A 14,194-nucleotide genomic window follows, 5' to 3' on the forward strand; every position below is an offset into this window, starting at 1 on the left:
CCACCTAAACATTAGGAAGAACTTCCTGACAGTAAGAGCTGTTCGACAGTGGAATTTGCTGCCAAGGAGTGTGGTGGAGTCTCCTTCTTCGGAGGTCTTTAAGCAGAGGCTTGACAACCATATGTCAGGAGTGCTCTGATGGTGTTTCCTGCTTGGCAGGGGGTTGGACTCGATGGCCCTTGTGGTCTCTTCCAACTCTATGATTCTATGAGAGAGGAAGGAGGGGAATGGAGGAAAGCACATCTCCCCCTCCCACAAGGTTTTCTCTTGAGTGGGGGGTGGGGTGAGGCAAGATTCAAACCCAGGTCTTTGTGACTCATCATGGCTCACATGCTGAGCCCCCACATTGCATTATTATTATTATTATTATTATTATTATTATTATTATTATATGCCGCCCTTCATCCAAAGATCACAGAGCGGTTTATAATATGAAAACACAAAAATGCATGCCATAACAACAAACAAAAACAATACCCCCTCCCCACAGTATTACAGTTGGACCAAGAGCTAAACAAGCTCAGGTTGAGAGATAGCTCAGACTGTATAGTATGAGACTTTTAATCTCAGGGTTGTGGGTTTGAGCCCCATATTGGGTGAGATTCCTGTATTGCAGAGGGTTAAACTAGATGACCCTTGTGGTTCCTTTTCTACAAATCTATGATTCCTGCTCCTCTGCTGCCCAATGCCTACTGCCATGCATTTTGGGCTCTTGTACCCACAGAGTTGCACTAGCAGAGTACAATTATAACACTTAGCTGGTATGGCCTGGTGCTGGTATATCTTTGGAACTTGTTACCACAGGGGTATTTATTTATTTTTAGGTGTCTTTATTCTAAAGACTTTTTAAATTTCCACCCAAGCTTTCCTTGATCTGTAAGATTGGACCCTGTTTTTATTCATTTTAATCCCCTGAAATCCTGTTTTGGTTGGTTTTAACATGCTTTTATACTACTGTTTTACTGGTTTTGTGTTGTATTTCTGTTTTAATTACATTGTTGGTTTTTTATATTGTATACTCTAGAGATTTTTTTTAAAATATTAAGTGGTTTATAAATTGTTTTAAATAAAATACATGAATAAAAGTTCACATTGATTATTCCTGAAGGAAACACCTTTCTAGACCCAGCAAACATATTTCAATTAAAATAGAACTTTTCACATCCTAGAGATCCTAAGAAGTTTATGTGGGACAGAAAGTGTTTCAGTGACAGAATTGGAGGTTGTTTTTACAGCCATATAGTAATAATAATAATAATAATTTATTATTTATACCCCGCCCATCTGGCTGGGCCTCCCCAGCCACTCTGGGCGGCTTCCATAAAAACCAAAAATACAATAAAATATCACACGTTAAAAACTTCCCTGAACAGGGCTGCCTTAAGATGTCTTCTGAATGTCAGGTAGTTGTTTATCGCTTTGACATCTGCTGGAAGGGCGTTCCACAGGGCGGGCGCCACTACCGAGAAGGCCCTCTGCCTGGTTCCCTGTAGCTTTGCTTCTTGCAATGAGGGAATAGGTGTAATAGGCACAGGTGCCCTGAGAGCAAAACTCGGCCAACCTAAGTAGATAGGATGGAGTCAACCCTGATTTCCCTTCTGTGTCTCCAGCTTCTCCTCAACCTCATTCTGCCTCCTTCATGACTCCCAACCTTGACATGAAAGAGATTCCTCTCCTCTTCCTGTGCATACTTACTTGGGAGTAAGCTCTACTGAATACAGTGACACTCCTGAGTCAACATGCCCCCAGAATGCTCCATGAAATCACAAACTGACTGAGTCTCAGTATGTAAGATGGACCAAGAATGAAAGTTGGACTTCAATTTTATTCCCACTTAACTGCATCAAACCTACCTTCTGATGTTATAAGTATAAGATTGCTCCACGGAAAACCATGTGCAGGGCAAGCCTAAGGATAGTTACTCAGAATTAAGCTTCAATTAGCTTTCTCCTAAATAAGCATTCGTAGGATTGCTAGCTGCATTAGCCCCACAAAAGACTTGAAGACTAAAGTGGATTCAATACTATTATGTGCCAGTTCAGATGACTTGTGGCTCAAGACCCATGTGAAAAACAACAACAGTGTTTGTACTGGCTGTTTATGAATAAATAGGCGGCAATGAATAAACAGGAATAAATAGGTGGCAATTCTAGTGAGGGGGAAAAACAGGATGCTCTATTTGTATGGGCTGCTGAATAAATGAATAAAGAGGTGGTATTGAAAACCACCTATTAGTGGTTTAGGATGTTCCTACTCTTGAGAGGCTGTCTCCTGTTGCAATGCCTTCATAGTTGCATAACACTTTAGGCTCACACTCCCTTTTGCTAGGGTGGCGGTGCAGTAAACAGGTTCTTCCTGGGAATTCAAGCATCCAGCTAGCATATGTGGTGCTCAGAGAGGTGATGGATGATTTGACGACTAGTGCGTGATGCAACTTGGCAAAAGAGCTTCTGTACTCCAGATTACTAACAATGGACAGCGTGCATCCTGCCGAGATGACAGATAGTATGCTGGTGAGTATCTTAGGGGAGACCTGTTTAAGTAACCAACTCTGTCTAAGTATACCTGGTTTTGGTCTTATGCTCTTAGACAATAACATAAATCGAATCTTTATTATCTTTTATAATATACTCAAAGTTTAATCAATAAGCCAAATATATAACATTATGCTGTGAGGCCTACATCACATACTTGAAACATCTGGGAGTTTCCTAGCATGGCAAATACAGTATACTTAATCTTTTTGCTTTTCCTTCTTTGCCCTTCTCTTTAAAAATTTACCACAGGCCAGAACATAGAAAGCTAAAAGTCAGACCTTTGTTGTATCTAGCTCAGTATTGCTGACACTGGCTGAAAAGCCCTAAAACAGGGCTGAAAAGTTTGTATCTGTAACAAATGGGTTGTAGCTTCCTGCCATTTCAAGGTAGGACAGGTTGCAGGACACTTTGTTACTTACTGCAAGGTAGCATTGCCAGCATCTGTGCATTTTTAACTCTTTGCTAGAGTTTTTGTCAATGCATCTTAGATTAAATCGACACTCCCCCCCCATTGGTGACATATTGAGCCAGACCCAAATAAAGAAGCAGGAGCCTAGGAAATGACAAATTAGTTATCTTCTTCTCTCCTATACAGCTATAGGGAAAATACTTCCAGACAGAGCTGCATTAGGCAAAGGTTAGCAATGTGGTACCCATGGGTGAAAGGGAAGCCATGAGAGATTCCTCTGCCGCTCATTAAACCTTTGAGTGCCCCCCCCACTGCCAACTTGGTCATGAGGTGATGAGAGCGTTTACCTTTTTCTCTTTGGAAAGTACCTGTATGTAGAGGTTAAGGAGGAAGTTGGGACGTTTCCCCCTCCTTTTTCAGCTTTATGTGCTTTTCAAGACTCGGGTTAATTGAGAAAGCAAAATGGTTCTCTCTCTCTCTCTCTCTCTCTCTCTCTCTCTCTCTCTCGGGGGGGGGGGGGCAGGGGGCACTGATCCAAGAGAAAGGTGAGACAGTTGACCAAACGGGTAGCGCCCTGAGCAATCAAAAATCCAAGTGTACTCAGGGGCCTAAAAACTTTGGCAATCCTTACCTTTGTTATAAGAATTTAAGGTCTCAAAGATATAAATTAAATGTTCATAAATTTACAAGGCAAACACATAAGTATATAAACCACGCGTCTGAAATAGTACAGGAGAGCAATCCTGAAACCATTTTGACTCTCCCAAATTTACCTTAAATGTTTCTCTGCAAGGAGGAAGAAAATGGGAAAGCCTCTCCATTGTCTTTTGCTTACCTGTCTTTAGGGCATATTTGTGTATGAACTGGGTGAACCTGTGACCTGGATTCAGGAATTAAGGTATTTCCCATCACAAAAGAATGGTCAGGCTGCCCAAGTAAAGCAATGTGACCATTGTCAGGTATCCCGGGAGGCAGGATTTCTGTTGTAGACCGCCTCCTTCTGTGATGTATGTATGATGTTTTTGGGGGTGGTCTTGAGCTACAGGGTGGGCAATTTCAAAAGTCTATGTAAGTGCTTGCACACCATTGTTCTGGGTTCCTCTTCCCCCCTGCATGTGGTGAGTGAGGATCCTGTTGCAACAGTTTAATAAAGATCAGGCTTACTAGCTGTTTTGCTTCTCAATATTCTCTGGTTGGCCTCTGTTATTTTCTCCTACCGATAGGGAACCCACTTAAGGACTCTATATGGGCTCTTGGATACCCCATAAGGGAAAAGGATTTTTCTACATCACCCTAGACATTCTATATTGCATAAAGAATCAGGTTGCCTTTGAGAATATGCAGAGTGCTTCCCCACCTCCAGGAACCCATGTTAAGCAGATCTCATGCCAAGTTAGCCACATGTAGTTAAGAAAATATGGCAAGTCTGCCATGTGTTCGCAATATAACAATAATAAATTGCAAAGAACAGCTCAAATTATCTCCTACTACTTTTAAATACTTATAACTCTCTAATGTACAGGCATCAAATACTAAACAATAAAAGGCAAAGACATCTGACAGATATTATATTACTGTCAGCCAGAAAGAGATTTTGGGAGGATCCACTGCTTAGCATCATAATTAGCTAGACAGCTAAGCTACCTGTTAATTTTGTGGCAATGTCTTCTTAGACTCGGGAAGTCACTGGAAATAATGGGCTAACCCACTAATTAAACATAGGATGTCAATGGTTGCTCACAATGCCCAAAATTGCCACAACACAATTGCATGAAGTATGTTAACATGTGACTTGCATGTTTGTTACATGTTCACCATCTTTACAGTGCTTAAACATCATCAAGTAGTAGTTTTGTGTTCCCAAATGTTTTGAAAGGCACACTTGACCTGTGGTTCTCTGGGAAAGCTGTTGTCCAACAGCTACAGATATATAAACACACATATTGACTGTGCAGACTCTTCTTGAGAAAAAGCAGTCACTTCCAGGTGACCTGTTTATTGAGCACTCATCCTGATTTGTTTGTGGGGAGGCTATATGACATTGCAGCATTACAGCAAGCAATAATTCTCTCACCCTGATCAGTGCAATTTCCCATCACTTTCCTTATCGCAAAAACTCCACAAGAGTGCTATATCAACCTTAATTGTGCAATCTTAATTTGCTGATTGAATCCCACCCAAAAATAATGATAGTTTGGAAGCTCCCAATAAATAAATAGGAGTAATCTGACCCATCCTTCAGGAAGGAGGAGGATAGGAAAATGTTTTGAGACTCAGCTGTTGTTCAGATTAACATTACCACAGAATATGTCTCGATAGCTGTGGGACTGCTTACAGCATCAAAAAGACTCTCCTTTCTGAACCAGCTTTAAGTATTATTTAATTTTTATTTAATCAAAGGTTTTTACAGAACTTTATTAGTGCTTTTTCCACACCAGAGTTTACTGTTTGGACTACTCCGATTAAATGGGAATGCAAAGGATGTTACCCTTAAGCAACACAAATCCTGATGCTTTCCTCTTGTAAATTTGGGTCTACCTGATTTGGGAGTAATCTGATACACTGGGGGAAATATGCAGCAAAGTAAAGTGTGGAAATATAGGCTATTTAGACTTTTAAAATATCTCCTTCTAAGCTACTTCCAAAGTTCCTCACACATTTGTGTGGTAAGTTAAAAAGAGACCACGCGTTTGGTAAGTTAAAAATGGTTTACTAACAAACTCTTCAAAGGTCAGATTCAAGTGTTTTTCCATACAGCAGCAAGAAAAGATAGGCAGTATGACTTAGGTTCCAAAAATGGTTGTCCTAAATCATTTGTATATAAACACAAAGAAAGCTTGCATAAGCCACATAGTCTAAGCTTGGAGTATCCAGTTTACTTGTAGGGGTCTCATGGTGGAATTAAAGAACAAAGGCCTGAAAATCCTTTTTCCCAAGGTGAGGAGGAAGGCCTTGCTAAGCCTGGCAGGACATCTTACTCTATGATCTTAACCACTTCATGCATTAATTAGAGTTAAGTATATTGGTTATATGTGACTAGATATCTTCATATAATCCTTCATATTATTTGGGGCCGGATTTTTAAGTCAGTCAGTGATAATAGCTTTTAAATAGGCCAGAGTGGTAGCATCTCTTATACTGTACATTGCGTATAGATTTCAAAGAATACATATGCAATAATGTTTTAATATTGTACTGGGGACAGGGCAAACACCAGCCTGCAAACTGAATTAACACAATCAGAATGGAGAACTCAAACTCAAATCTTACAGAGTTGGCTTCAGAATTGAGGGGGTTTATGGACAAAGTGCTCTCTAGGGAGCCCCTTCTCTGCCAGAAGGTGTACTTGGCAGCAATGGGTGACAGCAGCAAAGTATACTTCTAGCAACAGCACTATATGACTGGGTCTAATAACTATTTCAATTTTCCACAATGCTCTCACAGTCGTGTTGTTACAGGGCATTGTGGGAAATTTAAATGGCAGGTGGTCTGAGTCACTTGGCACTTCTTACAGCACTAGACCAAGAAAAGGGCCCAGGGAAAAATCAACAGGGGCCCTGACAGGGCCCTGGGGCCTTGGCAGCCGTCCAAGAATGCCAGGTGCTGGTGCCTGCTCTAAAATCCCATCTGAATTATGTTTGTGCATGATGTCATCCCTACATATGAAAACAATTATTAGGTAAACATTTATAATAATAGTAATTAGAACCAGCTAAATTACATCAAGGGTGTGTGTGTGGTGCTAAACAGGAAAGGTCTAGAGTGTGAGAAAAGACGACCAACCCACTTCTGATAAGGAGGATGCATGATCCGATCTCCTAGTATTTTGTTTAAATTAAAAAAGGCACAGGGGCACGGGCACTGAATTGGATCAGAGCAGTGGTACTGGGGAATGGGATACTTAACTCCTCCTGATCTATTTGCAGGTGGGGCGAAAGGCAGGAGAGATAGGATTGGCATATTTCAAAAAGTGAAAATATGGACAAAAAAAGTTGTTGAGCTTTTTGGGGAGAGGGCAAAGCCCTAGGAGAGATTTAAAAAACAATATTCAGCAGCACTCATTAACTCTCGCTGCTTTCAATGGAGGGTAGCATGAGAGCTCAGCTATTCCTCTAAAATAAATTTGTCTTAAAATTGGGTGATCATGCCTTGTGTCATTGAGCAATTAATTGCTCAGCCCCTTTGGCGCATTTATGCTGATTAAATAATCAGTTTCTAATCTGTGTACAGGACATTGCAATTAGCTCTGGGCAAGCCATAGCCTGATTGACTAGAACACTCTTTACATTCTAGGCTGTATTGTCCAGGATTTTGCTAGGAAATCAGGGAAACTGGGACTCCTTTACTGCATTGTTCTGCTCCTATAATGGCCTTGATCCTTGCTTCATTCTTTCTACCCAGCATAGGAGATAACTCCTAGGGTCAAGGGGGCTTGGGCCCTCCCACAAAATATTTGAGGGGGCTGCCCCCCCCAGTTGATGGGCATTGCCATTCAAATGGTGTGTGCGCACCATGTCATGTGCACCATATCATATGGGGCAGGGCTTACCTGAGCCCCCCTATTTTATTAAAGCTGGCACCCCAGTTTTCTCCCAGCCCCATTTAATGCAAATCAAGGGAAAGAGCAATTAAGCTGTAATGTGACTTTCAGACACCTGTTAACCTTGATAGCTTTCATTCTAAGACGCTTCAGCACTAACCATACACATGCAATTTGACATGAGGAGATAATCATACACTATTCACTATTAACCAACTTTCCTTCATCTTTCTTCCCCAACTCAAAAGGCTACTTTTGATTTTTAAAGTTCTAAATAGCCTGGAACCACAATATTCAATCACCTTATTGCATTTGAGTATACCTGGATGCCTAGATCATCTTCAGACTCTTTTTAAGTGTTGCTGTGGAATAACAAGTGTATGAGAGAGGCAGGCATATAGGATAGGATCTTATCTCTTGCCTGATGCCTTTCTCATATGAGGTGATTTTACTGGGGCTACTTGGCTGCAAAATATTGATGCTGTTGATCTTACTTATTTTTGATGAATTGTCTATCAGGAATCTGTTCCTTTTATCTGTTGGCTGTTTTATGTATTTTAAAAATGTTGTTTTTTATTATGCCTGGTGTTTTAACTTCAAGTCGCTCTGTGGATTCATGGTGAATGGAAAGGCAGGCTACAAATATTTTTAATTAACAAACCAAACATCCTCTTCTCACTAAAAGACGCTAACAAAGCAACAAGTGTCCTCAGTGTTGTATTGATCCTCCGTGCAGGAAACTTCAGAAATGCACTTGAAGTATCCGTACAAACCACTAGGGAGCATTTGTGGTTTTGTGAAGCTTGAGGAAGAGGAATGTGGATTGTTGTGCCTGTAACATTTAATTTACATCACAGGCAAATGCAGCAAGCTGGAGACCAAAGGATGAAGCAGGGGCTTTGCAGATGGAAACAGCAAGGAACCCTGTGGCACTGTATACTAACAGATTTATTGTGGCATAAGCTTTGGTTACACTCAGCTAACAGAACAGAATGCTCCAGAATTTTAGAGCTATTTAGCTGGATGGGACTTACTCCCAAATAAGTGTGTATAATTATTACAGCCCAACTGATGTTAATGCAATTATAGCTTGCTGAGTTTCAAGTATATGTGGGGCTTGTGAACTTTGCAGAATGTAAGTGCAGATTGAACACGCACATATATGCACTCTCTCTTACAAATCAAATTACAAAGTTTTGAAGGACATTAAATAGTAACCATTTGACTATAGCATTTGATGACTGCTCTGCAGCAGCAAACTACAGAACTTTCAAAAACTTTCAATACGTTTTTAGAGATACTATAGGATACTTAATTTCAACTAAGCTGCCCTGTGAAATGTTCCTATTCTAAATTAAGACAGGTAAACAGTTTCAGAAATGTTTGTTACTGACTAAAAATTACATGGTTGTTCACCTTGACGGAGAAGTCAATGCTGCTTTCAAAACGTTTTATTTGATTATTGTGGTTATTAGAAAAAAAGGTTGCAATTTTAAAGTACAAGAAAATTTGAGTGTTGTTTATGTAACACAAATGAAAGAGTTAATTGTAGTGTTTTGACTGTTCCAGGCGTTGCTAAGATACGCTCTTGGGGTTTAGCCAATGAAAAGCACCGCAGATGACATAATGGTGTTGCTTCATGTTTCCGCTGTCTTGCCAAGTCAAAAATTGCTGGAGATTTGACAGGCTACAGTTCTCTGTGAAGCTCGGTTTTCATTGCTGTTGCAATTGCTGAGAGTGATTGCTTTTAAAACTTCCGTTCTTTCCTAACCTCCTCTTGTCTTCTCTGGAAATATAACCTTCCTTGATAATGCAGCAAGTTCTAGTCACCTTTCAAGCAGCTGTGGTCATCTGATTGCTTTTCTATGTGACCAGAATAGTTTTCAGCTGGTGAAGAGCTATATAGAAATTTATTCTTCTAGTGAGGAACTGAGAACGGACCATGCATTCAGGTATATTGCATAAATAAATAAAATTAAAAATCATGCAGCATTGAGAATATTGTGCTACAATTGCTGCAACAGCCAGAAAAAGCAAGTGGTTTGCCAAAACCCTCAGCATTTTTCAAGTGGCCCATGGGGGGGGGAATGGTTGGGAAATCACGGGCAACAGTTCTCCAGGATTTCAGACAGGAGCCTTTCCTGGTCATACCTGAGATGCTGGGGCCTTTTGCCTGCAAATCAGTTGCTCTGCCACTGAAGTACGGGCCTTTTCCTCTTCATTCTGCCATTACCCCTAGGCAGAAATAATTCCTACAACCATAACAGGCACACATAACATTTGACTGCTCATGTTGTGTTATATTTCTTGGAAGAAGAAGGAGAAGGAGAAGAAGAAGAGGAGGAGGAGTTTGGATTTGATATCCCGCCTTTCACTCCCTTTTAAGGAGTCTCAAAGCGGCTAACATTCTCCTTTCCCTTCCTCCCTCACAACAAATACTCTGTGAGGTGAGTGGGGCTAAGAGACTTCAAAGAAGTATGACTAGCCCAAGGTCACCCAGCAGCTGCAGGTGGAGGAGCGGAGACGCGAACCCGGTTTCCCAGATTACGAGACTACCGCTCTTAACCACTACACCACACTGGAAAGGGCTCCTGTATGTCTTCTTCCTCTTCTGAAAATGCTCTAAGCACTGCTATTTTTCTAGAAAAGAGGTGCCATAACTTACCATAAACACCTGCCTCGTTCTCTTAGAATAGCAATGGCTCCCAGCTGAGAGGTGCCGGAACAGAGTTCCGGTGAGTGCCTGCTGAAAAAGACCCTGGCCCTAAGACTTAAGCCATAAATCCAGCAGCATGTTGTGATGGTGGTCATAGTGAATAAAGCTTTTTGAACTGGATAATTGAGGCTGGCTTGCTCACATGTGAATGGCGGGTTTGAACCAGATCAAACTCTCACATGTTTATCTCCTCGTTCTGACACTTGCACCCGTCCCATTGCAAGGTGCATGCTGTTAGGAACATGGAGATTCACCTCTGTGTGAAGTAATGTACAAGTAGGTACTCACTGTTCTAAGAAGATACATTTGCACATCATACTAAGCTGGGATTGGTTTCTACCTGCCTGTTCCTGTTCCTGTATTCTCAATTAAGCCTGCACAGTATAGAATTTGTTGTAAACATTGAGAAAGTTATTCTTTAGGGGGGAAATTTGATTTAGGGTGAAAGGGATTTAAAAAAGAATAATATGACTGCATAGCTTCTACAAAAAGAGCAGACTTACTTTTCTCAGGCCTTTTAATTATTCATTCAAAATCTGAATTCTTCTCAAATTATATAAATATATTTTAGTAATAGATGGCAGCCCTACTTATCTCCTCCCCCCCCGGCATTCTGAATTTCAGGTTTATTCACACTTTGGGACCTTATTTTAAATCTGGTTCTTTGCCAGTCTGGATTATATGCTGCCCCAATTTAGTCTGCAAATGGAAAACGTTCAAAAAAATATTACTGATATGGTAAATTAGCATTTGTGTGCATGATAAAGCTCTTGGATAACTGTTATCATGCCTCACCTATACTGCACTTCCTTCCTTCCTTCCTACTCTCTCTCTCTCTCTCTCTCTCTCTCTCTCTCTCACACACACATACACACACACACACACACACACACACACACACACAAGCATGGTTTGTATGGTTACTCTCACTATTGCAGCTCTCCACTTTTCAAAATCATTATCTGAGAGAAACTCGAGAAACTAGGTGAAAAGAGACTGAGGTAAAGACTAAGAGATATTCTGATGCCAAGAAATCCACCAGAGGCATTTTGTTTTTCCTTTCCCAGTCTCCGACTGCTTTTTGCCTTTGCTATTCATGTGGTTTTTCTGTTTTTTAATTAAGCTCCCAATGCAGTCATGACAGTGGTGAAAGCAAACAGGAACAGACAGGCATGCAAAACATTATGGGAGGCTGGAAAAAGATAGTACTCTTAAATTTAGTGATGAATGTGGGCTATCTATGACATTGGGACGCGGGTGGCGCTGTGGGTAAAACCTCAGTGCCTAGGACTTGCTGATCGTATGGTCGGTGGTTTGAATCCCCGCGGCGGGGTGAGCTCCCGTCTTTCGGTCCCAGCTCCTGCCCACCTAGCAGTTTGAAAGCACGCCTAAGTGCAAGTAGATAAATAGGTACCGCTTTATAGCGGGAAGGTAAATGGCGTTTCCGTGCGCTGCGCTGGTGCTGGCTCGCCAGAGCAGCTTCGTCATGCTGGCCACGTGACCCGGAAGTGTCTCCGGACAGCGCTGGCCCCCGGCCTCTTAAGTGAGATGGGCGCACAACCCTAGAGTCGGACACGACTGGCCCGTACTGGCAGGGGTACCTTTACCTTTACCTTTTTATCTATGACATTATGAGAGTTCCAGTAGAAGATATTACAGTATCTGCATTTACATCCCTGTAAACTATTCTGCCTGCCTACTCACACAACTGCAACACTTCAGCTTATTCCCTGAGGGCTCTTTACTGCACCTCTTGAAGAGTGCTGCTAAATAACCGTATCATCGATAAATTGTACAACTGGTTACGCTAATGTTTAAATAAGGTATTAACATTATTAGCTGTTCGAACAACTGCATCACACATCTTACTTCAAATTGTGTGCAAAGCATTTTGAGGATAAAATCACTTGTATCTGCCTGCACCTTGACTGTGCTGTTGTAGCAGATGTGTCCAGAACGTTGCCCAGTCCTGTTACGTTGGATGAGCTTCAGTTAGTAAGGCTTGAGGATGGGGACAATGTGTTTGGTTTGACCACCTGTGCTCTTGCCCCTTGCTCATGGCTGATAAAAAACTTGCAGGGAGGGCATAGGTGGCTGGGTCTGGATAGGTGATTTGATGCCTCCGTTGTAAGAGGTGGTGGTGGTCCCTGCTTGCTTGAAGGAGCCAGTGATAAGACCACTCCTTAAGAAACCATTTGCCAACAGAGCAAATAGCCCCAAATGGCTAGTGAAGCAACTCCATGCTACAGGGGCATGCCAGACAAAGTCAAATATCACAAACATTAAAATGCAAACAAAAAACCTGAGCCATTCCCTAGTCTTAACTGGTAGAACTAAGTTCCCAGGTAAGTGGTTATAGAGTTGCATACCTCCAGTTACCTGGGTATAAGCCCCACTGAGCATAATGGGACTTACTTCAGTGTAGATAGTGTTTGTGTGTGTGTGATAGTGGTCACTGGTGTGGAATACTGTCACCCTTATTTTGCTGCCCATGAGATCCGTTTAGTGCTGGCATCTATGGCACTTTTACCAAGATGCAAGTACTAGTACTTCATTTTTAACAACAACGACAAAAAAAGCAGAGAAAAAGAGAATAATAAACATCAAACAATCAACCCGAACACATGTTTATTGAGGGGGAAAAGAAAGACACAAAAGTTGTAGAAAGCAGCCATGTAAGTTCTGATACATGAAACTAAATAAAGAAGAAAAAAGGGGGGGAAGGACTGTGACAATATTTATAGAGCATTTTGCTTAAGCATGCAATATAGGCTTTTAGTTCAACAGTGCCCAACCCTTCATTCTGATATAGGTGGGATTGTACATTTGTGTCAACATTTCTCAGTCAAATATTACAAGTGCGAGAATAATTGTGATTATTACATAATCCTGGTGTTACAATGCAAAGGTCGCTGTACTAGGCTTTTTACAGTCTCTTCCAGTACCACCCTGTTAATGTTGACTGAAAAGTGAGTCCCATTTAATTCAATGGGACATATTTCTAAATAAGTATGTATAATAGGATTCTAGTCAATTGCATCTTTGTTCATAGTTTCTTAGGAGACTACATAGACTGTAATGTATGTTTACAGACTTTTTAAAAAACTCCACCTGCCTGTTGTATATTGCGTTGTCTACAATGAATATATTGTTTTTGTATGCAAGGAATGTGTGCCATAAGAAGAGCCTGTTGGATCAGGCTAATGGCCTACCCAGTCCAACATCTTGTTCTCTGAGTGGTCAACCAGATACCTGTGAGAAACCAGCAAGCAGGATTCAAGCACAAGAGTGCTCTCCCTTCTTGTGGTTTCCCTCAGCTGTTATTCAGAAGCATTACTGACTCCAACTGGGTAGGCAGAGCACAGCCATCCTGGCTCGCAACCATCGATAGGCCTCCTATGAATTTGTCCGATTCCCATTTACAGCCATCTAGGTAGACATCACTGTCTCCTGTGGGAGCGAGTTCCACAGACAAACAAAAACCTATATCCCAGCTCATTTTAGTATAAAAATGGTCTACTCCAGTGGTTCCCAATGAGCTAAGTACTGCAGTGTAGACCCCCTGCTTTTCAAAAGCAAAGTCATGGACCCCCAACTTTGCCAAATGTGGTAGTTTTGGTTATGCAAATGGGGTCACACCACCATACCCTCCAGCACAAAACTGGGATGTGCATGCATCTTCTGGGCCATGCTCCTATGCCAGAGTACTGCACCCAAAAATGTGATTATTTTTTTTGGCACCAGTTTTGGGGTGCTTTGTTCTCACATGAGAGCATAGCTCCTCCAAAACAATGTCCCCAACAGTTGATGGGTATGTGCCACGAACCCCCGGGTGGGTTATTCAGACCCCCGGGGGCCTGTGGACCGCCAACTGCGAACCACTGTTCCGACTCAAAATATACCAAAAAGTGGGGGAGGAGGGCAGAATTACAAAAATAAAGCGCAAACAACCCGAAACAAAATAAGGGGAGGGGCCGAAAACGCACAATTTT

General features: G+C 41.6%; 1 protein-coding gene across 1 annotated transcript in view; it reads left to right on the plus strand.

Moving 5' to 3' along the window:
* Positions 1 to 2,456: 2,456 nt before the first annotated feature.
* Positions 2,457 to 14,194, plus strand: part of TP53BP2 (tumor protein p53 binding protein 2) — a 61,101-nt gene continuing 49,363 nt past the window's right edge. The window contains exon 1 of the mRNA XM_083604905.1: positions 2,457 to 2,513. Within this exon, the coding sequence (XP_083461031.1) occupies positions 2,472 to 2,513 (42 nt within the window). The 5' untranslated portion in view covers positions 2,457 to 2,471. The remainder of the gene's footprint in view (positions 2,514 to 14,194) is intronic.

Source organism: Podarcis filfolensis (genome assembly GCF_964270895.1).
Source record: "Podarcis filfolensis genome assembly, chromosome: 3".
Classification (NCBI taxonomy): domain Eukaryota; kingdom Metazoa; phylum Chordata; class Lepidosauria; order Squamata; family Lacertidae; genus Podarcis; species Podarcis filfolensis.